General features: G+C 35.3%; 1 protein-coding gene across 2 annotated transcripts in view; it reads left to right on the plus strand.

The window, feature by feature from the left end:
* The window catches only part of ZC3H6 (zinc finger CCCH-type containing 6), a 78741-nt gene that overhangs the window by 46212 nt on the left and 5913 nt on the right, over positions 1-26616 (plus strand). For both annotated transcript variants that reach the window (XM_020987519.2, XM_020987514.2), the window contains 5 exons: positions 6650-6766; positions 7189-7300; positions 8445-8554; positions 14451-14704; positions 18122-18633. In XM_020987519.2, the coding sequence (XP_020843178.1) occupies positions 6650-6766; positions 7189-7300; positions 8445-8554; positions 14451-14704; positions 18122-18633 (1105 nt within the window). The remainder of the gene's footprint in view (positions 1-6649; positions 6767-7188; positions 7301-8444; positions 8555-14450; positions 14705-18121; positions 18634-26616) is intronic.

Consider the following 26616-nt stretch of genomic DNA (forward strand, 5'->3'; position numbering starts at 1 on the left):
TCTGTAACAGCAGAACTTTTGGGATGTAAATCTAAAAGAGTGAGGAAGTATGGATCCTGATAACATCATAATGATAAGGTTAAAGTCTGAAAGTGTAGAAACAAGTCTTTCCAACCACCTCTTAGTTATGTGGTCCCTTAAATCACTTTTTTCCCCCATTAAAATAGCCCAGCCAACATTTAATAGTACTGCCAACATTTAATGTTATTATTTTAAACTATTTTCAAACCAGTGTTGCAGTGGTAAGATAATAGCTTAAAGTTTTTTATTTTGCATTTCTCAGATTGAGTAATATTTCTGAGTAATTTTTAACGTTCTACATTTCTCTCAAAATTTTTCTCTTCATGTTATTTTTCAGTTATCCATTGGTAAATGTGTTTTACTTTGGTAAATTTTTTTCAGCTCCTCATAAATTATATATGTTAGAATTTTATCCACTATAGTTGCCATTTTATTCACTTTATTTACTTCACTATTTCACTATATTCACTATTATTTTCTACAGTCTTTTTCTTATTATAACAGATTTTAACATTTTTGTTTTGAATAGTGAAAAGAATGGCCAAGTGTTCTAAGGTATAAGACTCAAAGTTTCCATTCCCAAAATAACTGTTCTGGTTACATGAAGGCCTAAGTTAAAACTCTACTTCTGACAGAATCTTTTAGTCACTGGAACAACGTCAAGAGTGCTGGATTGGGAGTTAAAAGACTTGAATTTGAATTTGTTCTGCTATTTACTTCCTCCACGTCCTTGGCCATGTTAGTTAAACTCTCTGCATCTCAGTTTCCTCTTCTGTAAAATGAAGAGTTTAAACTAAGTGACCACTAAGTTCTTTTCCAGCTCTAAATCTTCAGTCCTATAAATCTCTGCAGGAGTATAGAACTAAGACCTGTATTTTGGTATAAATATATAAGTAGCTTCATACCATAGACATTAATTAGAAAATTCCAATTTCTTTGTACTAAGAGCCAGAGAAATTAATCTGGATTCTTTTGAGTTTCCTGAGTAAAAAAAAAATTTTAGTTAGAGGGGGAGTGAGTGATAGATAGCATTAGATTTGTTCTAAAAGCCATTAGTATAAAATTTAGAAGGTTACTACTATTGGTTTGTTGTTGTTTTGGCAGTAAATATATGCCTTTGTCATAGTGTCCATCTCCTAGTAAATCAAGGAACTAAATACAACTTTAAAGCTAGAGTAAATATCAACAACTTTATTCATATTTACATTCTTGTTATAAATTGAACCAGAAGACATAACAAAAACCAAGTAAATGGAAATGACTCCCCTTGTAAAGGCAAATAAAGAAGTTGGAAGAGTTGGTTAATTATGTGCCCAAAGTAATAAAAAACATGATTTTTTGGAATACTTGCTTATCCCATTGATCACTTCTTGTGATGAGCATAAACAAACACCTCTTAAGGTAATTACAGTGTTATGTACCAATGTCCATTATAGAAGATGAAGTAAAAAATTACATGTGGAATTTGACAAGCTCCTCCAAACCAAGTCACTTTTATTAATACCAGGTAATTTCAAGGCTTAAGTGTACACAAGGAATTACAATAGAAGCTTTGTTGGAAAATAACATTCTGGATCGAAGAGTATTAGAGGTCAAAGGATTGTAACCCGTCAAAAAGCTTTACACTTCTAATCATGAATACTTTAACTGGACACTGGATATGTGGAGTACCAAGTGACAGAATAGCAAAAGAAATTAACCAGATCTTGAGATAAGAAGCAACTGGTTGTAAATGTAACCATCATTTCAGAATATCTTCACTAAAACTATCTTCTAGTTAGAGCCAACTCTAAAAAGCTGAATTAGAAGAAAATTTAAACATGAGAAGGTACTGTGTGTAACAGCAGCTCCAATTCAACCTCTTTATATAAATAACAGACTCTGGAAAATGGAAAGAGGAAAAAAATGTAAAGACATTGTTTCTACTTAGCATTTTCTAAAGAAATTTACCTGATGTGAAGCATATAACAGTTGCTACAAGGAGAGAACCAAAAAAAGCTAAAAAGTACCTCAGCCCACAAAAACACTTGATCTTTTTACTCAGTAGAGAGATATGGTAATCAAGAGCATATACCTCATCCCCCGACTCAGATGGTCACCAGCAGTCTTTTAATTGACACGTCTAATGGCCTCTTCTCAATCTTCATCTTACTTGACCTTTCTGCAGCACGTAACGCTCTTGACTGCATTTTAATCTTGGGTGCTCTCTCCTCTCATGGTCTTCATGACACCACTCTCTCTTGGTTCTCTTTTTATCTGTCTGATAACTTCTTAACCTCTTCTGTTGGATCATCATCCATATAAACACCCCTACTATGAGTGTACCCTCTGTCCTTGGTTCTGTCCTTGGCTCTTTTTTCTTCTCTCTACACTCTCACAGGGTGGTATCGTCAGCTCACATAGGTTTAGTTATCATTTCTATGAAGATGATGCCTAGATCTTTATACCCAGTGCTTCCTTCTCCTAAACTCTAGTTCTGCATTGCTAACTGTGTATTGAATATTTTAAACTCAGTGTCCTGGAGGCATATCAAATTCAACATATCCAAAACTGATTAATCCCCTGTTCCTGAACCCCTGTCTCTTCCTAACTTCCTTGTTACTGTCATGGACACTACCATCTAGTCACCCAAGTTAGTAACTTTGGGGTCATTCTCAACTCCTTACCCTAACTCCCTACTCTCCCCTTATTCAGTCAATTGCCAAATCTTCAATTACTCAAAAAGCATTTATTAAACTCTTAATATGTATCTTTTCTATCTCTACAACATCTCCCCCACATTTGTCCCCTTCTCTACACCTGCATAGTCATAGTCACTACCCTGGTTCAGGCCCTTATTACCTCTTGCCTATATTATTACAACAGCCTTCTCTTTCATCTCTCTATCTCAAGTCTCACCCCACTTCAACCCCTCCTCCACACAGTTGGTAAAATTTTCCTAAAACATGTCACTAAGTCATTGAACATCTTTTAAACAGCTACTGTGTACCAAGCAGTATGATAAATGCTGAAGATATATATGTGTGTGTGTGTGTTTGTGTGTGTATGTATATATATACACACATATATAAAGGCAGTCTCCTCAAGGAGCACACAATATAACAAGAAGAGAAGACCCACAAAAGGAAGCTAAAAAGGGGGTTCAGTTTGGGAGTATAGGGAGGAAGAAGGTACCCAGCATGGGATGGCCTGGTGGGGTCCTGTCCAAGAAATATGAATGGATCAGTGGCCTGGGAGATCTCTTGAAATGGAGGCTTTGGGAGGAGTTCTTTGCTTTGCCTTCCAGCCTTCTAAGCTAATCAAATGGACAGAAGGTACTGATGAGGTATGAGCAGTCCTTGTAAGATGATGTTTCCTGCAGGTGAGGTTTCCAGCAGGGCATGATCATGATGAAGTCTAGTTCAAGAGAGTATAGATGGTAGGAAATGAAAAGTTGGCTGGCCTGGGAGCCTTCCTTAAATGAAGGCTTTGCTTTGCCATCCAGCCTTCTAATCAGAAGGTACTGATGAGGTTTGAGTACAAAAATTGGTGCAGTCTTACAGGTTGATGAGTTTCCTTGTGATGAGATCTGGCTGTGTTATGTCTAGGATCAAATATAAACTCTTATTTGCCATTTAATACTTTCCACAAGCTGATCCCAGCGTTCTTATACATTATTCCCCTCCATGCTTTCTACAGCCAGCTGTACTAGCCTATTACCTGTCCTCAGTGACAATACTTCATCCCCTCTCTGTGCCTTTTCTCTGGCTATCCTTTATGCCTGAAATATATGTTCTCCCTCCTCACCTCCACCTGTTAGAATCCCTAGTTTTCCCTCAAAATTCTGCTCACCTAACCCTATTCTGCAGGATACCTTTCTTTATCCTCCCAGTCACTAGTTGTTTCCTCTCTAAGATTACTTTATATCTGTTTGTATGTGTTTTACATATTTGCATATACATGTCTCCTCGGTAGAATGTAAGCTCCTTGAGAGTAGGGACTCTTATCATTTTGTCTTTATATCCCCAGTACTTAGCAAAGTGCCTAGCATGTAATAGATACTTGATAAATGCTTATTGAATGATTAAATAGTCTGATTTTCGCAACTCCACAGGGATGAATAGAAGATTATAAACAGTACTGCATAAAAAAAAACACACAAAAAATTGTTGAGAAAAAGAGCCCAAAGAGAACTTGATTTGAAATCCAGCTAAGCTAAATTATCCTGAGATCATTTGTAGATGAAACCAGGAAGACAACAAATAGACAGGTAATCGAAGATAATCTGCCACTATGTTTGTAGTAATCTAGCCTCACCAACAACAGTGAAACTACCATATTTGAATTCTACCACTTCATTATCTCATGTATGTACCATGTGAGGAAATAGCAATGGCATTTGAAAAGATGAAGTTGGGAAGAGAAGATGGACCAGACTAATAAGCACAATGACCGAGAAAATATTCGTTCTGGAGGCAACAAAATTTTAAAGACACTCATGGATCAATTCTCAAGATAACTCAAAGAAGAGAAGATTCCAAAAGGGAAAAGATTATAAATCTTAAAAATGTCAACTTAGAAGACATTGGTAACTAATGAGCTACATACCTGCTTTCTCATCTCTATAAAATGAGAGTGGTCTTTGCAGGCATTGAGTATCCTTGATGAAAACATAAAAAGGAAGTGGACAGGTTTGAAAGGCAGTATTTTATAGCAGAAAGTCAGCTGACTGAGAGGTGTAGAAAATAGATATGCCATTGTGTTTTGGGGGGTTGAAGATAACATTTGACAAGAAAACAACAAGGGCTTTTCTCAGCAAGGTGCCTCTTACATATACATCTGAACTGTGTAAGACTTCATGGTAGACATAACTTGGGATATAACTTTGTTCAGTGATCATTTGAATTTTTTTTTATCACATCAGCAAACATTTAATAAGTGCATATTATGTGCCAGACATGCAAAGTGTATTAAATATAGACACACACACATATATATATATATATATATATATATATATATATGTGTATGTATGTGTGTGTGTTTTCCCCATGTCATAGATGATGTACTATATGGATTCATTCTCATTAATAACTCATTTATTAAAACATTAAGACTTAAATAGTACTTTCCTTACAACAATCATGAAAAATATTTAGGTATTATAACTTTTATAGATGAGAAAACTGAGTTTCAGTGATGTGAGGTAACTTGCTCATGATAACATAAACAACTAATAAGTGTTAGAGCTATGGTCATATCTTCCAACTTCAATTCTGACATACTATATCCTATGGTCTCTCTTACAAAAATTTTTGCTCCTATTCAGATAGCATCCTGCTAATTGCATTAATCCCTGAAATGCTGCAAATCCACAGTAAAATCCACAATAATGTAGTTAGCCTAGCCTTCCATATTGAAGAAATATAGATTGCTTAGATTGATATAAACACTTTTTCAGATATGCATATGTGTCTATGTATGCATAGTTATATAGATATGATATGTGCTATGGTTGCATAATGAGCTGAGAAAAGGAGTAAAAGTGGTAAATTGAACTGGGTTCAATTTGGAAATGGTTGAATTCTTTCAGTCTTGCTCAGTGCCTCATAAGTCCATCTCTTTAACAACAGTATTCTCTGAACAGTGCTATGTTACTGTAGGGCATGAAGCAACAGGATCTCGGAACTAAAATTTCTATAACTCAAATAATTATAGAAATATAGATAATGATTATTACTTGGCTTTGAAGTATATTAATGATGATGTATTCAAGAAATAATAATAGCATTTATATAGCACTTTAAGGTTTGCAGAGTGCTTTACAAAAATTCTCTCATTTGATTCTCACTACAGTCCTTTGAGGCAGGTGCTATTCTATCCTCATTTTACTGATGTGTAAACTAAATTAGAGGTTAGTGGAAGGTAGGAGCTATTATTTTGCTTATTTTATAGATGAGAAAACTGAAGCAAGCAGGTTAAATCATTTGATCAGGGTCTCACAGCTAGTAAGTACCTGAGGCTGATAATAAGTATCAAATAAGTATTTGAACTCAAGATTACATGACTCCATGTCCAGCATTTTATCCACTGTGTCACCTAGCTGCTTCTAGTAGTTTAAGGGTCAAGTCAGTCAATAAGCATTTATTGCGGATTTACTATGTGTCAGGTATTGTGTGAAGCACAAAGTGCACCGTTCCATATTTTTCTGAAAAGATAGTAAAAGAGTAAGAAAAAGGAACTACAGTGGTTGAATAGAGCCTTTATGGAGGATTCCAAGAAAAACATGAATAAAAATCAAATGGAATGAGAAGATATGGAGTAGTTTCAGAATGCATTGGTGGAGAAAGTACCGATACTGACAAAATCAACAACCCATCAAATTATGAATGTAGAGTTCTTTATATTAATAACTCTATTAAAAATAAGTAAATTAGAAGAGACTTCTTTCTCTCTCATTCAGTAAGTGTGCAGTCATAATTTCCCATGCTGATGATTTTGGTTTCACAATTCATACAAAGTAAAGAACTATTCTAAATATTGAACTCTTGCTACTTTCTTGGACCATATAGATATAAATATTTTTTTAAAATTTTCATAACTGTCAATATATCATTTGTAGTTTTAAATGGAATTTTTTTTATGATAGGATGGTAAACCTGTGAAAAAATGGGTGAATATGAGTCAAGAGTTCATAAACCAGCATACAGTGGAACATAAAGGAAAACAAATTTGTAAATATTTTCTTGAGGGAAGATGTATTAAGGTAAATATTTAATTTAAAAGTACTTATATTTGTTTAAATTTCTGCATAATTATTAAATTTTTAAAGTATCATTTTTTGCCAGTCTGTACTCTTTCAATTTATTTTAAGAAATGTTTTCTATTAAGGAGTTTTTAGTAGCTACTAATTTATTGTTGCAATAAAACTAATTGACCTTTCACAACGCTAAACCTTATATGAAAATGCTATGTGCTGATGTTCGTATGTATAGTTTACAAAAAGTAGCAGTTAGGCAGTATATGAAATTTAGCTTTTTGAATTGGCTGTCTCCTATTCTTTTTGAGGTTTTAATCAACTTTTTGCACTATTAGTAACTCTGGTTATTGGAATGTTATTGAGATTTTATTATAGTCATAATTAAGGTACTCAGTTTTCAAAATTATTTTTCTTTCTTTTGTATACAGGGAGACCAATGTAAATTTGATCATGATGCAGAGTTGGAGAAAAAAAAGGAAATCTGCAAGTTTTATATACAGGGATATTGCACCAAAGGAGAGAATTGCATTTATATGCATAATATCCTTTGCTGAAAAGAGAAAACTAAAAGATTAAAGATGGAGTCGGAGTGGCAGAAGGGAGGGCCATAGAGAGCAGCAGTCTTTTTTTAGAAAATAGTTAACAGTGGTTTGATTCTAGTTTTGGGAAGGTTATACTATATAAACCCAATTTAGTTAACCTTTCTATTTAATTGAGTATTTTGAATTTCATAAATATCATTGATTAGAGAAAAGGAGTTCTTTCAGAGAAAAAATCTAATAAAGGCTTCAACTCTGAATCTCCGATCCTATGAATCCTTTCTATTTAACATGGTCAAGGTAACGTTTTGATGGGAGCTTTGTGTTTATACCAGGAAAAGTTGGCCTAATTTTTGTTGTATAACTCTTTTTTTTATTGTTGTATAACTCTTAATATAACATATTGAATCCCTTTAGTTTTTGCATAAATTATAGGGATTTATTGAAAGCTTACTTTCCACATGTAAGAAAGCCTTATATTTTTACAGAAAATAACACTTTTGCTTCTAACTTGTGTTAAATTTAAAAAGACATTTTTTTAGTCATACCAAAATAAAATAGATATTAGGAAAAACTATTAGAAATCACATTTTATAAGTTTTTTTTATTGCTCAATTATTGGGAAAGTTATTCATGAAATACAATATTCATAAATACTGCATTTTTATATATAAGTATATAGTTATGAATCATGGTATAGCCAACAAACTCAGAAAAATGTGGTTTCTAACACTTTATTTTAGAAATATATAAACATTTAAAATTTAAGTTAAATATTTCATCTAGATAAAAATGTATATTTAAGTTGTCTTTTCTAAAAAATACTTGAACTGAGGAAGGTTTAAGATGTAGGTTCAAATTCTGTTTTTACTACTTAATTATCTGTGTGACCTTGGCCAAATCAGTTATCATTCTCAGAGTCCTTGTATATTAAACAATGAAATAATACTACTTTCCCTACCAATCTGGTTGTTGTGAGGATCAGATAAGAAAAAAAATACATATGTATTTCAAAACAGTACCCCGATAGATATATGGCATTATAATTTCAGAAAAATCAGTTCATAGGAGTAAGAAGTTTTCTTCAGGCAGTGAAATGGTCTTAAAATACTTTAACTTGATCTCTTCCTTAATACTATTTTTACATGAATTTCCTTGCAAATTTTATCACACAGGAGCAAAATGTTACCAAGGAGATAAGTGTAAATTTTCCCATGCTCCTCTCACTAAAGAAACAAAAGAACTTCTGGACAAAGTAAGTAGTTTATACACACTATAATTCCTGGTATATTCCCATAGATTGATTTGACTGAAATTCTTTTTAAGCTGCATATTTTTTATAAAGAAAATTATTTATTAGTCAAACAAGCACTTGTTAAGAAGCTACTATATTCTGTACAGAGAAATTAACAAATGTTGGCACCAGAAAAGGACAGTTTTAATTATGGGAAAAAAAATTGGGGGCTAAGATTGTAATTTGTGTATTTTATTTATCTCATTAAAATGAATTCACCTATCTATACTTGTTGCTTATCCAGTTCACATTATCTACTAATTTGATCCTTATTCCTGCAGAATATCTTTTTATCCTTCCTTGATTCATTCTCTATTATAAACCCAGCAGTATCCATTCTGACCTTCTTAAAATATTCCCAATAATCCCACTCCCCTCATCCCCAGCAGACTACCTCCTGTTTGTGGGGCTTCCTCAAAGCTTTCTGTAGGTTCACCTGGCCTTCTCTTCAGTTCTGAGGAAGAAGCAGCCCTCCTCCTTGCCAAGATCATCTTTAGCTTGTGCCTTTAATCCTATCCCTTCTCCTAATCTTTGGGAGCTTAGCCATAGATCATTTCCTCCTTTTTCATCTTCAGTCTTTTATCTGCTGGCTTCTTCCTTGTTTCCTGAAATATGCCACAGTATCTCTCGTCTTTAAAAAAAACTTTTTATTTTGCCCTACCGTCCCCTGAAGGCTATTATCTTAAATTTCTTTTCCCTTTCACTGCTGTATTCTTTTATGATCTCTCAGTGATTTCTTAGTTGTCAAATCCATAGCCTTTTCTCAATTCTCTTTCTCCTTGACCTCTCTGCAGCCTTTGACACTGTCAGTCACTCTCTCATCCTTGATATTCTTTTCGCCTTAGGTTTTCAAAACACCACCTTCTCCTGGTTCTTTTTTTACCTATCTGATTCATCCCTGTCAGTCTCTTTTGCTGGATCCTCATTTAATTTCACACCCTCTAACCATAGGTGTCCCACAAGGCTCAGTCCTGGGCCCTCTTCTTTTTTTCTCTCTATACCACTTCAGTTGATGATCTCATCAGCTTCCACATCTTTAATTACCCTCTCTAAGCTGATGATTCTCAAATCTACCTATTCTGCCTCAACCTTTCTGCTGACTTCCAATCTCATATCTCCAGCTGTTTCTCAGACATCTCAAACTGGATGTTCAGTAAACATCTTAAGCTGAACATGTCTAAAACCAGACTCTTCTTTCTCCCTATACCCTTCCTCCTCCTACCTTCTGTATTACTGTGGGCCTTTAGGCCTACCGTATCTATTTCTCTATCACTATCTCTCACCCCTCATATCCAAGCTATTTCCAAAGCCTGCCAATTTGACCTTTGCAGCATCTCTGAAATATGCCCCTTTCTCTCCTCTGACTTTGCCACCACTGTAGTACAGATCCTCATCATCTTATGTCTAGACTATTACAATATCTGTTGGTGGTCTGCCTGCTTCAAGCCTTTCACCACTCCTTTCACTTTTACTTCCTATTCAGCCACCAAAGTGATTTTCCTAAAACCACAGGTGTGACCATCTGACCTCTCTCTTCAGTAAATTCCAGTGGCTCCTTATTGCCTCCAGAATCAAGTACAAAGTCCTCTGTTTGGTATTCAAAGCCTTTTGTAACCTAGCCCCAACCTACCTTTCCTGCCTTTTTACACCTTGCTCCTTGCCAGGTACTCTTCAATCCAGTGACTCTGGCCTCCTGGCTATTCTACCAACAAGATGCTCTATCAGCTCTGGGCATTTTCTCTGGTTGTGTCCCATGTCTAGAATGCCCTTCCTTCTCATCTCTGCCTACTGTCTTCCCTGACTTCTTTTAAGTCCCAGCTAAAATCCTGTCTTCTACAGGAACTTTCCCAGCCCCTCTTAATTCTAGTTAATAATTTCCTCTGTTATGTAATTTCCTATTTATCCTTTATATAGCTTGCCTTGCATATATTTGTTTGCTTGTTGTCTCCTCCATTGGATTGTGAACTCCCTCATTAGATTGAGGTCAGAGACTATCTTTTGTTTCTTTTCGTATCCCCAGTGCTTAGCACAATACCTGCCACATAGAAGGTGTTTAATAAATGTTTATTCATTGATTAATGGATATTCATGGGAAAAAGACTATACATGTTGCCTCCACATTCTTACCATCCACTTACTTCTCAGCCATGGCTTCTGATTCCACTACTTTATGGAAATTCCTCCCTACTAGATCTAATGGGCTTTTCTGGTCCTCATACCCCCAACCTCTGCCAGTTTTGGACAGTTAAACATCACTTTTTCCAAAATCCTCTTTCCTCCCTTAGCTTCATAACATTGATCCCTTCCTACCTCTCTGACCATCCATTCCTTTTCATTTTTCTTTTTTTTTCAATCATTATCCATCTCTAAGTGTATATAACCACCCAAACTGTCCTGTACTCCTTTCCTTCCATATGACCTCTTGCTTAATGATTTCACTCACTCCCATGGGTTATCATCTCTACACAAATGATCTTCAGATTTCTATGTCCAACTCCGATCTCTTTCATGAATTCCAAACCTTTATCATAGACATTTTCTCTTGGATTTCCCTTTGACATTTCAAACTCAACATTTCTAAAACAGAATTTATCTTCCTTCCTATAAATCTATGCCACCTTCCAGTTATTTCTTTTGAAGGTCAGAATCCTCCTGGTCATCTAGTTTCATTTTGACAGAGTTTCCTAGATTCTTCCCTCTTCCTCAACTCCCCATATTCAGTCAGTTATCATATCCTATTTATTTTACTACCACAATTCTCACAGCAGTTATTTCATTGTAATTCAACTCTCATTATTTGGCACAGATATCTCCTCCTCTTCATTCATGTGGCTATAATCTTTGTTTAGGCCCTTATCACATCATGCCCTATCACATCATTCCTGTTTTAAAACCTTCTAATTGGTCTCCCTGACTTCAGTCTCTAATTCATCATCCACAAAGTTGCCAGAAAAATTTTTCTGAGGCACAGGTTTGACCATGTCATCAACCCCTATTCAGAAAATCTCCAGTGACTTCTGACTGCCTTTAGGATAAAGTAACAAATTCTTCATCCTAGATTTTAAGGCTCTCTATAATCTGACTCCAACCTCCCTTTACATTCTTATTTTTTATCAATTTCTTTCATGTATATTCCAGCCAAACTAGACTGCCATTTTTCTAAACTTGACATTCTCTTTTCTCCCTTTGTATTTTTGCATAGGTTGTTCTCATCCCTGAAATGTACACCCTCCTTATCTCTGACTTTCAGAAACATTAAATTCCTTTAATAATTAAGCTAATTAAGCACAGTTTAGGTATCTCTTCTCTATGAAATATTTTCTCATCCCCTAGTTGTGTTATTTTATTTATTAAATAATTCTGTATTTATTTATGTACATGTCATATTCCCCCAGTAGAGTGTAAGTTCCATAAGATCAAGGACTGTCTTTTTTGTCATCATATTCCCAGAATGCCTTGCACAGAGTAGGTATTTAATGAATATTTGTTCAATTGAATTGAATTTGGACCAAATTGGAATGAGTTTATTATGCTTTCATTGGTAGTTTGACAAAAGTTCTAAATTGTTTTAAGAAAATTTTTATAAATTAAAAATTGTTTCCCTTCCCCAGGAAAATTCCTTAAGAGAGGAACAAACTATTGGAAATTTCCAGTTCTCACTGAATTTCATAATTTTGAACAGATTATATATCTTGAGATATGATGTGTCATTATACTCATCAACCCTCTGGTGCTTTCAAAATTAATTATTCATTCTGGATACATGATTTCAAGAATTACCATCATTATTACTGGTTTTGTGACAATGAACCTTAATTTCTTATCTGCAAAATGAAAGTAATAAAATATCCACTACTGTTTCATTGGTTAAGGGGAAACATTTATATAAGTGTACGTTATTAACATCATCATGGCTCAGTGTTCCATTGGATTATGCATCTGTTAGGCAGTTAACGAAAAAGACCTAACATTTTTAGGTAATTAGATGTCTGGAGGTCTAAATAATGTCATGCTTCTGGGATTTAAAAGCAAATTGAAATAGACAGGAATTATTCAATAAATATTTGACCTATCAATTCTACCAACATGTGCTAAGTCCCTGCTACAAACAAGACAGTGTGAGAGGTCCTAGGCATATGTTGATAGATATGGCATAAGCCTTGCTCTCAAATTGCTTATACTCCAGTGGCATAAAAAAGCGAGTACATTTATTTGTATAAATGTAATTCCATGGTAAGCTGCATAAATGCAAAGTCCATGCAAAATACTGTAAGAAATTTGAGGAGGGAGTAGGTTAGGTTAGGAAGGTCAGCAAAGGCTTCAAGGAGCAGGTAGGATCTAAGCTGGGTCTTGAAGGAAGGGAAGGACTTTAAAAGATTGGTGTAGAGAATATAATACAAAGCCCTGGAGATGGGAGAGGGAAGAATAAGAATGGAGGAGGGCAGAGTAATCCTAATTGGTTAGCATGTAAAAGATATAAAGATTGGTAATATGAGGTAAGACTGGATAGGTAGTTTTGAACCAGGTTGTGGAGGGCATTGGATTCTAATATCAGGAGTTTATATATTATAAATTAGACAGTAGGGAGCCGTTGAAAGTTTTTAATAGGGATGCATTAAAATTAGTCAGGCAGCAATGTGGAGGATGGATTGTAGAAATGACAGAATGGAGGCAGAAAGATAGTTGTTAAGAAACTATTGCAGTAGTATAAGAAAGAAGTAAGCACCCTGCAAGGGTGGTTGTTGTGGGAGTCAGAATGAAGGGCCAGATACAAGAGAAATTGAAGAAGTAGGATTGGTAAGATTTTCTGTTGTTTCGATGTGTGGGATGAGGGAGAAGAAAGAGCCAAAGATAATTCTAAGATTATGAGATTGGGAAAATGAAAGCATCATTGCCAGAAATTGAAAAACTAGAGGGAGGACCATGTTTAGGGAGGAAGATAATGAATTGTGTTATAGACATATTATTTTAAGTGTAAATGGGATAGAGAGGTAGAAGTATACAGCAGGCAGTTAAAAATATGATTTTGAGGCGCAGCTAGGTGGCTCAGTGGATAAAGCTCCAGCCTTGGAGTCAGGAGGACCTGAGTTCAAATCTGGCCTCAGACACTTGACAGTTACTAGCTGTGTGACCTTGGGCAAGTCACTGAACTCCAATTGCCTCAGCACTACCCCCCCCAAAAAAAAAGAATAGAATAAAAATATGGTTTTGGCTCTCTGGGGAGAATTTGAGAAGTGAAAATATAGATTTGGAAGTCATCTGCATGAAAGTGATCATTAAATCCACAAGAGATAATAAGAGAGAGAATAGAGGACCAAAGACAGTAAGTACCTTAAGGAAGACCCATTGTTGTAAGGAGTGAGAGGAGGATGAGGATTCAGCAGAAGAAGCAAAAAGTATTGGTTGAAAATGCAAATTAACCATGAGAATACAGCATCAAAGAAGCCAACAGCAGGAAAGACTATCAAGATGATGGTGTGGTCTACAGAGTTATATGATGCCGAGTTCAAAAAAGATAATAGATAAAAAGGTGGTAGGAAATTTAGTGACCTTGAGGGAGTTCACTAGAGTAGTAGAGATTAAAAGTAGATTGCAACGGATTGAGTCAGTGGTAGAGACAGCAAGTAAAGTCTTCTTTACAGGAGTTTGATAGAAAAGAGAGAGATGATAGCTTGAGGGGAAATAGTGGGAAATTAAGAAAAGTTTTTTGTTTTTGCTTAAGAAAATGTGTGATAATATATTTAGTATGAATAATACAGCATTAGGAATTGTTCAGAGGTCAAATGATACCCTGGTCAGAAACTTGTTTTCGTATTAGATTCAGTTGTACAAAAATGATGATGTAATTTTCTTTTAGGTCTTGAATACTGAAGAGGAACCACAAAATGAAGATGAAAGAGAGTTAGAAGAACTCAGAAGGCGTGGCATTGCTCCTCTTCCTAAACCACCTCCAGGAGTTGGCCTTTTGCCAACCCCACCAGAGCATTTTTCATTTTCAGAACCAGAAGATAATTTTCAAGGAGATCTTTCTGATGAATTTAAGAAAATTCCATCTCTCTTTGAAATAGTTGTAAAACCTACTGTGGATTTAGCACATAAAATTGGGAAGAAGTAAGTCAAAATTCCAATCATAGCAAAATACTGTGCATTCAAACAAAGGTCTGAATCTTATGTAAAATGAAATCATTTTCTCTGCTTTCCACATGATCCCTATACCTAATAGTTCACTAAACTTAACAAATGTTAAGTTGTTAGTTACTAGTTTTATTTTTTTCATTGTAGTGAATAATTTTGTCCTTTTGATTTCAGCCTTGATTTTGTTTTGTCTAGTCTTCCCTATACTATTTCTTCCTTGATTTTTATGGAGAAGTGCTATCTTGGAAGATACCAGACATTTTAACATGGAGATGAAAACTCTTTTTCACGAAACTGCAAATGTGCCTTTCCAAGGTCTGGCAACAACTTTCCCCACTTCAAGGCAGTATCTAACAGTCTAGTAACTTCCCAAAATCTGAATTGTTTCTGGAACCATCATTTACACTTCTCCAATATGGTACCAGTAAAGTGTTTGTGGCTGCCCTTAGAAGTTGTGCTGCTAAAGAACAATACTGAGACCTCTAAGAATTAGTTTTTTTAACTACTGCTTCAGAGCACTGAATTTGGAGTCAAAGGATTTAGATTCACATTTCAGCCCTGCCAGTTACTTGTTGTATGAACTTAAGGCAGTCAACTAATCTCTCTGAGCCTCATTTATAAAATGGCAGTTATGATATTTTTACTACCTACCTACTAATGTCATAGGATTTAGAACTGAAAGAGACCTTAAAAATCATTTGAGTCTGACATCCTGATTTTACAAATGAGATCTCTGGGACCCAGAAAGGTTGTGACTTTGCCAGGGACACACAGGTAATAAGTAGCAGGACCAAGATCTGAACCCAAGTCCTCAGATTCTTACAGAATTGTCAGGAAAGTGCTTTGTAAAGTGTTGCCTAATTGTGAATAATTTTTATTATTATCATCTAACCAGCAGTCTTCTTCCATAGTATTTTCAAGATATTTCTAAGCTTAAGTAGCCTCGAAATAGCCATTGAGGCTAGTGTTTAAATTTCTCTGTGTGACAAGAAGCCTTTATTCAACTATTATCAGGATTAGGGAGAGAGTCAGCCATTGGATTTCCCAAATTTCCTGCATTAGTCTACGTGATATTTTTAAAAGATCATAGATAGCTTCTTTTTCCTTTTAGATCTGTTTTTCTAATAAGTTTAACATTTTCAAAAGAGAATAAAGGAATCAACTTTTAGCTACCTTTGATCTTTTTTGCCCTAATAATTGGTTCTATGGCATTCAGGAATTACTAAATGCTCCCATTTTCCTCTTCTCCAGACTGCTTCTGAAGAAATAGAGGGAAGATTAAGCATCAGTGGATCCCAAAGTACCATAACATTGCTGTTCTTTTGTACCAAAACATGTGACTACTTAAATCAACAGATAGCAATTATTATAACAACATATCAAAGATATTTATAACTACTATGTAAAGCTTGCCCCATATGCTATAATTTTAATATGAACTTACTGCTGGTCCATCCAAATGAATTCAAGTAGTGCCAGAATGATAGGTTGGATGTTTGGTAATGTGAACAACCAGTGTAATTCTCCACTTCTTTATTTATCTAGTGGCCCAAATGATAGGTAGTATATAATAAGCTAATGAATAACTTTAGAGCTATTCATTATCAGGAGATAACCCTTGAAAGACTTAAAAAATGAAATGTGAGTAAAATGATACATTAGTAAAAAAAAAAGTGAACAAGTATATTAGGACAGGACTAATTCTAACATGTATTTTCCTTTTCAGTAAATATGATTCTTACAGACTAAAAGAAACAGAAAACCCCCAAAAGTTATTGAATGATATCCAGTTATCATTACAGTGGTAATAACAATCTCTCACAAGTGGCTTTAAGTCTTACAGATCATTTTGTACATATTTATTTCATTTAATCCTCCTAATGTCAGTATTGCTGTGCCCACCTTACTGATAAAACAGTTGAGGCTGAAAGAAGTTAAAGAAGTTAAACTATTTGCCAAAAATCACATTAGATAAGCTAAGACTTAATTAAGCTCTAACTCCAAATCCAGTGCTTTTTCTTCTACACAAAAGTACCTTCCCCAAAGGATCTTGAGTTATTTAATTTTTATAACTTTCTAGCACTTATCAAGGTGCTCTGCAGTGGGTGCTAATAAATTTTAAATTAAATTGAAGGGAATTACCAATTTTACACTTTGTAAAAGGTATCTCTAACATTTCTTCCATTTTTGAAACATTATCACTAAAGGTTGAGTGTGCTTAATTAGCATGAGTAATGTTTGACTGAAAGGAATTTCCAAATGTTAAGTATCCCAAAGTATCCTAAAGAAAATATAGAACCAACTTGAAATGTCCTCAGTTTTGGCACTTATTTTCAGACATTGAATTTTGGTGAAAAAGCAATGAAACTAAGAGAATAATTTTAATCCTTTTGTACTAATTGTGGCTACATTTTTAGAATAATTCTCTGTGTATTAAGTTTGACTGTATGATGGTATGTTTCCACTGGACAGCAGTGGAGATGACCTGCCTATCACCACTGCTAGATTTTTTTGTAGGGAGAGAGCAACAATAATGAGGAGAACTAAAAAAATGTTAACAGTATATTATAGTAGATATAATACTAGATTTGGAATTAGGAAAACTGGGACTTAAACTACAACATTGATAGTCATGTGACCATAGGCAGGTTACTTAACCTCCCAAAGGCCATTTTCTCCTCTGTAAAAATGAGAATAATACTTTCTAAGTATATTTCATGGAGTTGTTGTGAGGCTCAAATAGAGAAATATATGTAAGGCAATTTATACACTTTCCAGTGTTACATAAATATAGTTACAATAAACATTGTAGTTCCTTTCTTCAGAGAATATTTATCACATATGGATAAATAAAGAAGAGGGTTCTTTTTCCATTTTATAAACAGAGACAAAATTGATGCTATTAGTAATGAGAATTTGTTTCAGACTCCCATTGTCCACTGAGGAAAGTATTAAGAAAATAAGTGCTATAATTTCCATCTTATGATATGTACTGTGATATACACTGATACTGTATTACAGTACAAACCAGGAAAAATGGCTTTTGAAAATGTCTGGAATTTTTACATGTCTGTTCTATAGCATAGTATTTAAGATTATAACCAAATTTTGTAATAACATCAGTAATCAAGGCAGAGCCAGATCAAGAAGAATTTCCAAGGAAGCAACAGGTAGTCAATAGGAATTGAGGAAGCAGTGGAAATAAGAAAAGCGACACAAAAAAAGTCATGTAAATGTTAAGCAAAATTAATACTTTTAAAAAACTTTGTAGGTAATATCTGTTGTTTCTGTCTTTGGTAGAAAGTGCTTATGAATATTCATTTAGGTATTTACACTTTTTTTTCTCAAGATTTAAGTTAAGAAAAATGGTAAAATATTTTTTTCTTTTTACAGGCCACCAGCATTTTATAACAGTGCCTCACCACCAGGACCACAGTTTCAGGGAAACAACCCACATCCTCAGAATATGTACAATTCAGGGTCAAGTCCAGGTCCTGGTCCTAACATGTCTCAGGGACACAATGGTCCTGCAATGCACCCAGGTTCCCCTGGCCACCACCCGTGTACAGGTCCTCCTGGCCCACCAATGCCACATAGCCCACCATTGCAACCTGGTCCACCTGGATTTTTAGGGCCTCATAATCAAGCTGGAGGACCCATTCAACCAGGCCCACCTTTAACACCACCTGGTATGAGTGGTTCCTATAACTCTATGGGAGTCCAGGGACATATGATGAACATCGCTATGGAAAATCACTGTTCCTCAGGTCCATCTTACCAGCAAGGTCCCAGTGAAATGCAGCTCAGTGCCAACTACGAGCCCCTACAAAACCCAGCTGAATTCTATGATAATTACTATTCACATCAAGCTGTACATAATTTTCAGACAGTCAATAACTCTGGTGGTAAGTTTATCTTTGAAATTCTATGTTTAGTTCCTTGTTTATCATTTCAAGATAATTTTACAAATGTGGTATTTATGAATAATAAATAGGTTGTGTGCTTAGAAACAATTTAGATGGAAATACATAGTAAAAGTATGTTTTTTCTAAAGTCAGTTATATGGTTTAGTGGCAATGTGGCAGAATGCTATTGCATAGATTTAGGAGGGGAAGTCGAGATCTTTATTGCTTACTTTCAGCAGTGACTTAGCTATAAAAATAGGAGGTCTTGTCAATCAAGTAGTTAGCAGAACATTAAAACAGTACAAACATGGCACATCTTACTTCTTCCACATATTTTGTGCCGTTGCACCAGAAAAAGAAAAATTATTTTAAAATATATTTATGCTGCATGTAAATACTTGAGAATTATGCATGGTAATAAAACTGTCACCTTCTTGGTGTATGCAGGGGAATTATATACTTAAACATTTCTGAATAACCAGCTAATATTTCTTGGGAAAAAATTACACTGAAAATTGTTTTTAACAGTAGAAGCCTATCAGTAAATGAAGACATCACAATCAAAGCATAAGTTAATGTTTTTATTTCAAAATTTGGCAAAAATTGATGTTTTATTATTTGGATGGTTTTTTAAAATCAAAATTAATTCTTGAATGAGAAACAATATTTTTTTCTACCACTTGGGTTAATTAATTGTATATATAATTATATATATTCCAATAACATAATAGAATTATAGATCTCAAATGAGAAGGAACGTTTGAAGAAACTCTAGTTGAATTCTCTTGTTTTATAGTTGAGGAGACTGAAGCACAGAGAGATTTAAGTGACTTGCCTAAGTTCACAAAGGTAATTAATAGCAGAGCTAGTATTTGCACCTGAATCCTCATACTCCAGATGTAGTCCTTTTTCCACTAAACTATCTTTCCATCAAAATGTATTTTGCTTCAGTTGGTATCAGCCATTCTTGTTTGGACTAAATATTGTTAGAATTTAAGTGTTGGTTGAGATAAAATACATGAAATATGTCATTTAACACTTGATTACTTTAATGTTAAGGTGGACAGTAAAATATGATTCAGATTTTTAAAATGAAAGAGACCAAAGTTCATAGGCTGCTCAGAAGTCTCATATCTATATATCATAAAGTTTGTCTTCAAGAAGAGAGTGAGGTGCTATATATGTTGAGCACTATGTAGCATCAATAAAACAATGAAATTTACTATGTCTTATAAGTGACAGAAAAAAGATTGTTTTTTTATCTATTTGGAGTTATTTCAGAATCAGTTATATATGTGGTGTAAGACCACATAAAATTATTACATTGTAATTAGAGCAAAAGTAAACATCAGTGCCAGATTTGAAGAAAGGATAAAAAATGAAGACACTGCAAATAGATACAGTACAACCTGACCTCCTGACACAAGGCATTTATGCTGAAAAATGAGAAATTGAAAAAGGCAAAAATAACTAGTCAGTTAGCATTTATTAAGCATCTGCTATGTGCCAGGCACTGTGCTGAGAGCCAGGATACAAAGAAAGCTAAAAACAAACAAAATACACCTAGCTCTCAAGGAAATTCACAGTTCGTGCAACCAAGATAGATATATATATATATAGATATGGATATGTAGAAATATACACACAAATGGGGGGTAGTCTCTAAAGGAAGGCACTAAGATTAAAAAAGATTGAGAAGGGCTTCTTTCAGAAGGTAGGACTTTAGCTGAGACTTAAGAAAGCCAGGGAAGCAAAGAAGTGGAGATGAGGGGAAAGACTGTTCCAAGGATAGCCAGCAAAAACCCTTCAAATTGGGAAATACAGTATCTTGTATAAAGAATAGCCAGGAGTCTAGTATCATGAGATCACAAGGTAGGTAGAGGATAATAAAGTATAAGAAGACTGGAAAAGTAGGAAGATGCCAGGTTTTAAAGTGTTCTAAAAGCCAAACAGAAGATACCATATTTGATCCTGAAAGTAGTAGAAAACCACTGGAGATTATTGAATATGAGGGGAGGTGATATGATCAGACTTGTTCTTTAGGTGGATCAATTTGATAGTTGAATGGAGGATGGATTAGAGTAGGGAGAGACTTGGGGCAGAAACAATAACAAACAGGCTCTTACAGTAGTCCAGAAATGAGTTGGTGAGGGCATACTCCAGGGTGGTGACAGTGTTTGAGAAGAGAAAAAAAATTTATATGAGAGATGTTTTGAAGGTAGAAATGATGAGACTTGGCAGCTGATTGGATCGGGGAGAGAGAGTATGGAGTTAAGGATGACACCTAGGTTGCAAACCTGGATTACTGGGAGGATGGTGTCACCTTTGACAATAATAGAGAAGTTAAAAAGAAGGGATGGTTTGGGGATGGGAGGAAGATGATGAGTTCAGTTTTAGATATGTTGAATTTAAGCTGTCTATAAAACATCCAGTTCAAGATTTCTAGTAGGCCACTGGAAATGTGAGAGCAAGTCAAAAGAAAGTTTAGGTCTGGACATGTAAATTTGAGAGTCATCTGCATAGAGTTTATAATCAGATCTACAGGAGTTTATGAGATCACCAAGTGAAATAGTGTAGAGGGAAAAAAGGACCCAGGACAGAATCCTTTGGAACACCCACAATTAATGGACATGACCTAGATGAAGATTCAACAGAACAGGCTGAGAAGAAATGATCAGACAGGTAGGAGGAGAACCAGGAGAGAGCAGTGTCATGAAAACCTAAATATAAGAGAGTATCAAGGAGAATAGGGTGGTTGACTGTCAAAGATGGATCAATGTCAAGGTCAAGAAGTGTGGGAATTAAGAAAAGGTGATTAGATTTGGCAATTAAAGATCATCATTAACTTTGGAGAGAACAGTTTCAATTTATTGATGAAGTTGGAAGTCAGACTGCAAAGATAATCACTATTTTCTGTAGCATTTTAGTTTATGTAGAATAGTCATCACAGTGAGGGGACCAAATGAACCTAGAAGCCACCATAACCAACCAACACATGATGGCCTTGCCAAGGGGGAAGATATGTCAGCTAGGAGGCAATAGCAGATTAAAGTACAAATTTACTTGTACAACATAAGAATGAAGAAAGAGTATGAACATTATCTCATAATAGAGCAAAAACGCAGTAGAGGTGAAAACAAATGTGTAGAAAGCTTGATGTGAGACCCAATGAAGTCATGCGAGCCCAATTCCATCTATAGATGAAAGTGACAAAAGAATAATAAATGTCAGAAAACAGCACAGATTTGTCAGCATTTTCATAATGACCTGTCTTCATCAATTCATCATTAACTACAAACCAGTACAAGAAAGTTCTAATAATCTCAAATTTAGAGTGTATTCTTGATGAAAATGTAAGAAGCAAATAGATATTTTCACAAGCAATTTTCCACAGTAGAGCATATTTTTGTAGTCTCACAATTAACTAGAAAAACAAACCCCCATTACCATAAGAACCTCTACTCTATACCTTCTCATTGAGGGCCTGGATAGATTTCACAGGGTTCGTGAATTTGAATGGGGAAAAAATTACATGTCTATTTTCATTCATCTCTAACTGAAATTTAGCTTTTCCTTCAATTATTTTTTTTTTTAAAAGGAGCATTATGGTTGCGGGTTTTATAAGTTTCAACTGACTGCCAGAAGGAACCATGATGCAAAAAACACTGAGTACTTCATGTAATGAGTACAACATCCCAGAATCTCAGAATTTCCAGGTTGGGAGGTACTTTGTAGCCATCAAGTCCAACACAAACCTGAAAAAGAATTCTTTCTATGGTGTACCTGAGAAGTGCTTATGTTGCCTTTACTTGAAGATTTCAAGTGAGAAGTAACCTATTACCTCTCACAGCAGTCTGTTGTACTTTTTGATAGTGCTAAATGTTAGGAAGTTTTTTGGAATTTTTTTTTAATATCATGCCTAAATTTGCCATATGTAGTGTTGTGGTTTTTTTAGGCAGTTGGGGTTAAGTGGCTTGCTCAGGGTCACACAGCTAGTAAGTGTCAAGTATTTGGTCGGAGGCCAGATTTGAACTCAGGTACTCCTGACTTCAGGGCCGGTGCTCTATCCACTGCACCACCTAGCTGCCCCCGTATGTATTTTTACCCATTGCTTATAGTTCTGCCCTCTACAGCCAAACAAAACAGATCTAATCCATCTTTAACTGAAAGTCTTTCGGTATTTTAACAGCTATCATATAACTCCTGAGGCTTTTTTCTTCAGGTTAAACACCCCCAGTTCCTGCAGCTGATTCACATATAGCATGAAGATCACCATTCTAGGTGCTGTCCTTCTTTCCCTTTGACGCTTAACAGTTTATCAGTGATCTTCCTAAAATGTTCCATCCCGGGCCCCAGCTATGGTCTGGCCAAAAAGAATACAATGGTTAGGGAATTGAGGTGTTCTGTCTTATTACATCACTATGGGAAAGTCCTATCCACAGATAGAGACGAACCGTCTGTTTGCCACTTAGAATAAAGAGTTGCCTGGGGCAATAAGAGATTAAGTGACTTGCTTTTGGTTACTCCACTACTGTATGTTAAATGCAAGACTTCAGCCCTATTTTTCTTGATGCCGTAGCTTTCTATTTAGATTGTAAGCACTTTGAATATAAGGAATGTCTTTTTGCCTCTTTTTGTATCCTCAAAACTTAGCATAGTGCCTGGAACATAGTATGTTCTTAATAAGTGTTTATTGATTGATATGTATCACAAAAAGACTTTGTTATCTCTCTATACATTGAAGCTATGATTCTCTTAGTATGATTTAAAATTGCATTAACTTTCTTGGTTCCTGAACATGTTAAGCTAAATATTAGTCCACTAAAACACATAACTCTTTTTTGGAAAAGTGTCTCTTTAGCTATGCCCCTTCCATGTTGTATTAACGAAGGTGATTTTTTTTAACCCATCTAAGACTTTATATTTATCCCAATTAAATTTCATCCTTTTTCAATTCAGTCCACTGTTTTAGTCTGTAGAAATACTTTTGAATTCTGAATCTCTAATCCATTATTGCTTGTCCCTCCCAACTTTTTGTAATCTGCAAATTTAATGAATACATTGTCTATGCTACTATCCAAGTCATTGGTTTTTAAAAAAAATACCATGTGGATGGACTTGATTACCCAAAAAAAGAGTTTGACTTGGTAGGGCAACATGTTGTCTTAAAATCTCAACAAGGGGTCTACAATGCTTGCATTAAGATAATATAAGATTTCTTGTTGACTATAACCATGGAAATAAGTGTTCAATGATCTATTTGTTATTAACATCAAGCAGGGTAGAAAACATGAAGACATAATATCACCAAAGGTCTGAGCCGTTATCACGAAAAATTTTCTCCAAATGCTCCTGTTTGCAAATGTCTTTATGTTAATTGCATTAAGTCCAAGAATAATACCTTTCCAGTGATATTCATGACTTTATTCAATGAATAGCTAAAATGCCACTATTCAAAAAAGTTTAACTTTCTTGCCAATATAGAAAAAACAAATATATATTGTCCGAACAGCAAGCCTGTTGTCCGATGATCATTACACATCTAGGACGGACACTGCAGATGGACAGTGAACTGACCACAAATGAATAGGAGGAAGAAAATAGGCTGAATTTTATTTAGGAATTTGTGCAGTGCTTTTAACAGTCCCAGGCTTTTCCCAGACACAAAATCCATCCTTTTAACACTGGTTTTCTAGTGAAGTTGTATATTTGTGCATCCTATAACATCACAGTATCGAAAGTGTGAAAATTATGGGTAATGCAAAAGGCAATGGACAGATGCATGATTTGTTTAAGTAGGCTATAGAATATTTCCATCAATGAACTATGTACAAGAAATGGCATAAGAAACATTTGAGAAATGTGTAATTGGAAAATGATCATAGAATTTTGGATTTAGAGGTGTAAGAGACCATAGAGATCAGAGGGTAAGTAATTTGCCCAAGGTCACAATCAATCAAATAATAAATATTTAGTAAGCATCTGCTGAGTGCCAAGCACTGTGCTGAGCTCTGGAGATACAAAAAGAGGCAAAAGATAGTCCCTGCCCTCAAAGAGCTCACAATCTAACGAGAGAGACGACATTCAGACAAATAAAAACAAAGCTATATACAGAATAAATGGGAAATAATTAACAGAGGGAAGACACCAGAATTAAGACAGGTTAAGGGAGGTTCTAATAAAAGATGGGATTTTGGTTGAGACTAAAGGAAGCCTGGCAGGTCGGTGGGCAACGATGAGGAGAAAGAGTATTTTCCAGACGTGAGGAACAGCCAGAAAAAAAAAAATTGCCCAGAGCCCAGAGATGGAGTGTCTTGTTGGTGGAACAGCCAGGAGTCCAGTGTCACTGAATCAGAGAGTAAAGCTTGGGGAGTAAGGTATAAGAAGTCTATAAAGGGAGGAGGAGGCTATGTTATGAAGGGTTTTGAATGTCAGAGGACTTTGTATTTGATTCTGGAGGTAATAAGGAACTACTAGAGTTTTTTTGAGTTGTGGGTTGACATGTTCAGGCCTGTACCTTAGGAAATTACTTTGATGGCTGAATGGAGGATGGACTAGAATGAGGCAGACATACCCATTGGCAGAGTATTTCCATAATCAAGGGTGAGGTGATAAGGGCCTTCAGTACAATGATAGTGGTGTCTGAGGAGAGAAGTGAACATATTTAATAGAGGATGCAAATGTGAAATCGAAGGGCCTTGGCAACAGATTGGATATGGGGGAGTAAGAGAAAATGTGGAGACCAGAATGACTCCTAAGTTGCAAACCTACAGGACAGAATTTGAACACAGGATTTCTTGACTCTTAGTCCAGCACTCTATTTACTAGTTGTAATGCTCAAGGCCCACAACATATTGGGTAGAACCTTTATGGAGAATATGAATAAGAATTGTCCAGAATGAGAAGTCATGGATGGGTTTTAATCAACATTAATAGTAGAACAAGTAGCCAAGTTGATGAGATCACTGATCCACTGAAGTATTGCGACATACCTTCTATTTCTATTTAATTTGATAACTTTTAAGAAGCAGGGAGGGAACAAGCATTAAGCACCTACTGTGTGCCAGGCACAGTGCTAAGCACTTTACAAATATTACCTCATTCAGTCCTCACAACAATGCTGGGAGGTAAGTGCTATTGTTTTCCCCATTTGTTGTTGAAGTAGCTGAGGCAAGCACAGGTTCTGACTTGCCTGGGATCACATGGCTAGTAAGTGTCTGAGGTACTACTACCTAACTGCCTCCAAGGACAATGCTTGTATACTTGGGCATTTGATCATGATAAAATATTTACTTCAGCATTTAATAGAACCTTGTCTTTTCACAACAATCCAAAAAGATAAGAATCAGGCTGACTTCCTTGGACTGCTGATTTACTGCTCCTGTATTTTGCTGCCGCAATCCCAGTGCTTTTCAAGATTACCTTACCAAGCCCTATTTACTTTTGAGTATAATTGTCACAAATGGTGGCAACCAGCATTGGCCAAGGTGTCAGTAGATGAGTCCTGGGAATGGAAATGGGCAGCATTCAATAACACTGCGTCCATTAAGTAAAGAAATGAAGAAATTCATTCCTTCATTTCTAAGAAAGACTTCAGGGAATGAAATGAGGAAACAAGTGGCAAGAGAGGTAAAATTAGGCTAATGATCTTGATTTCTAGGCTGTATTCACATGATTAAAATATACCAGAAATATTCATATGGGTATGGACCAATTATATGTTCATTAAATAATTATGCTGTGTCCAACAAAAAATCAAAGATGGGGAAAAATTGACCATATAGTAAAATTATCCTAGCACATTTTGTGGAAATGAAGAACTGGAAACACAGTGCCCCCATCAACTAGAGAATGGCTAAACAAACTGTGATATATGAATAATGAAATATTACTGTTCATTGAGAAATATGAGGAATTAAGAGAAACACGGGAAGATCTGTATGAATTGAAACAATAACAATCTGCACAATGGCTGTAATGAAA

The sequence above is a fragment of the Phascolarctos cinereus genome, unplaced genomic scaffold (assembly GCF_003287225.1).
Source record: "Phascolarctos cinereus isolate Bilbo 61053 unplaced genomic scaffold, phaCin_HiC Scaffold_2;HRSCAF=192, whole genome shotgun sequence".
In the NCBI taxonomy this organism is placed as follows: domain Eukaryota; kingdom Metazoa; phylum Chordata; class Mammalia; order Diprotodontia; family Phascolarctidae; genus Phascolarctos; species Phascolarctos cinereus.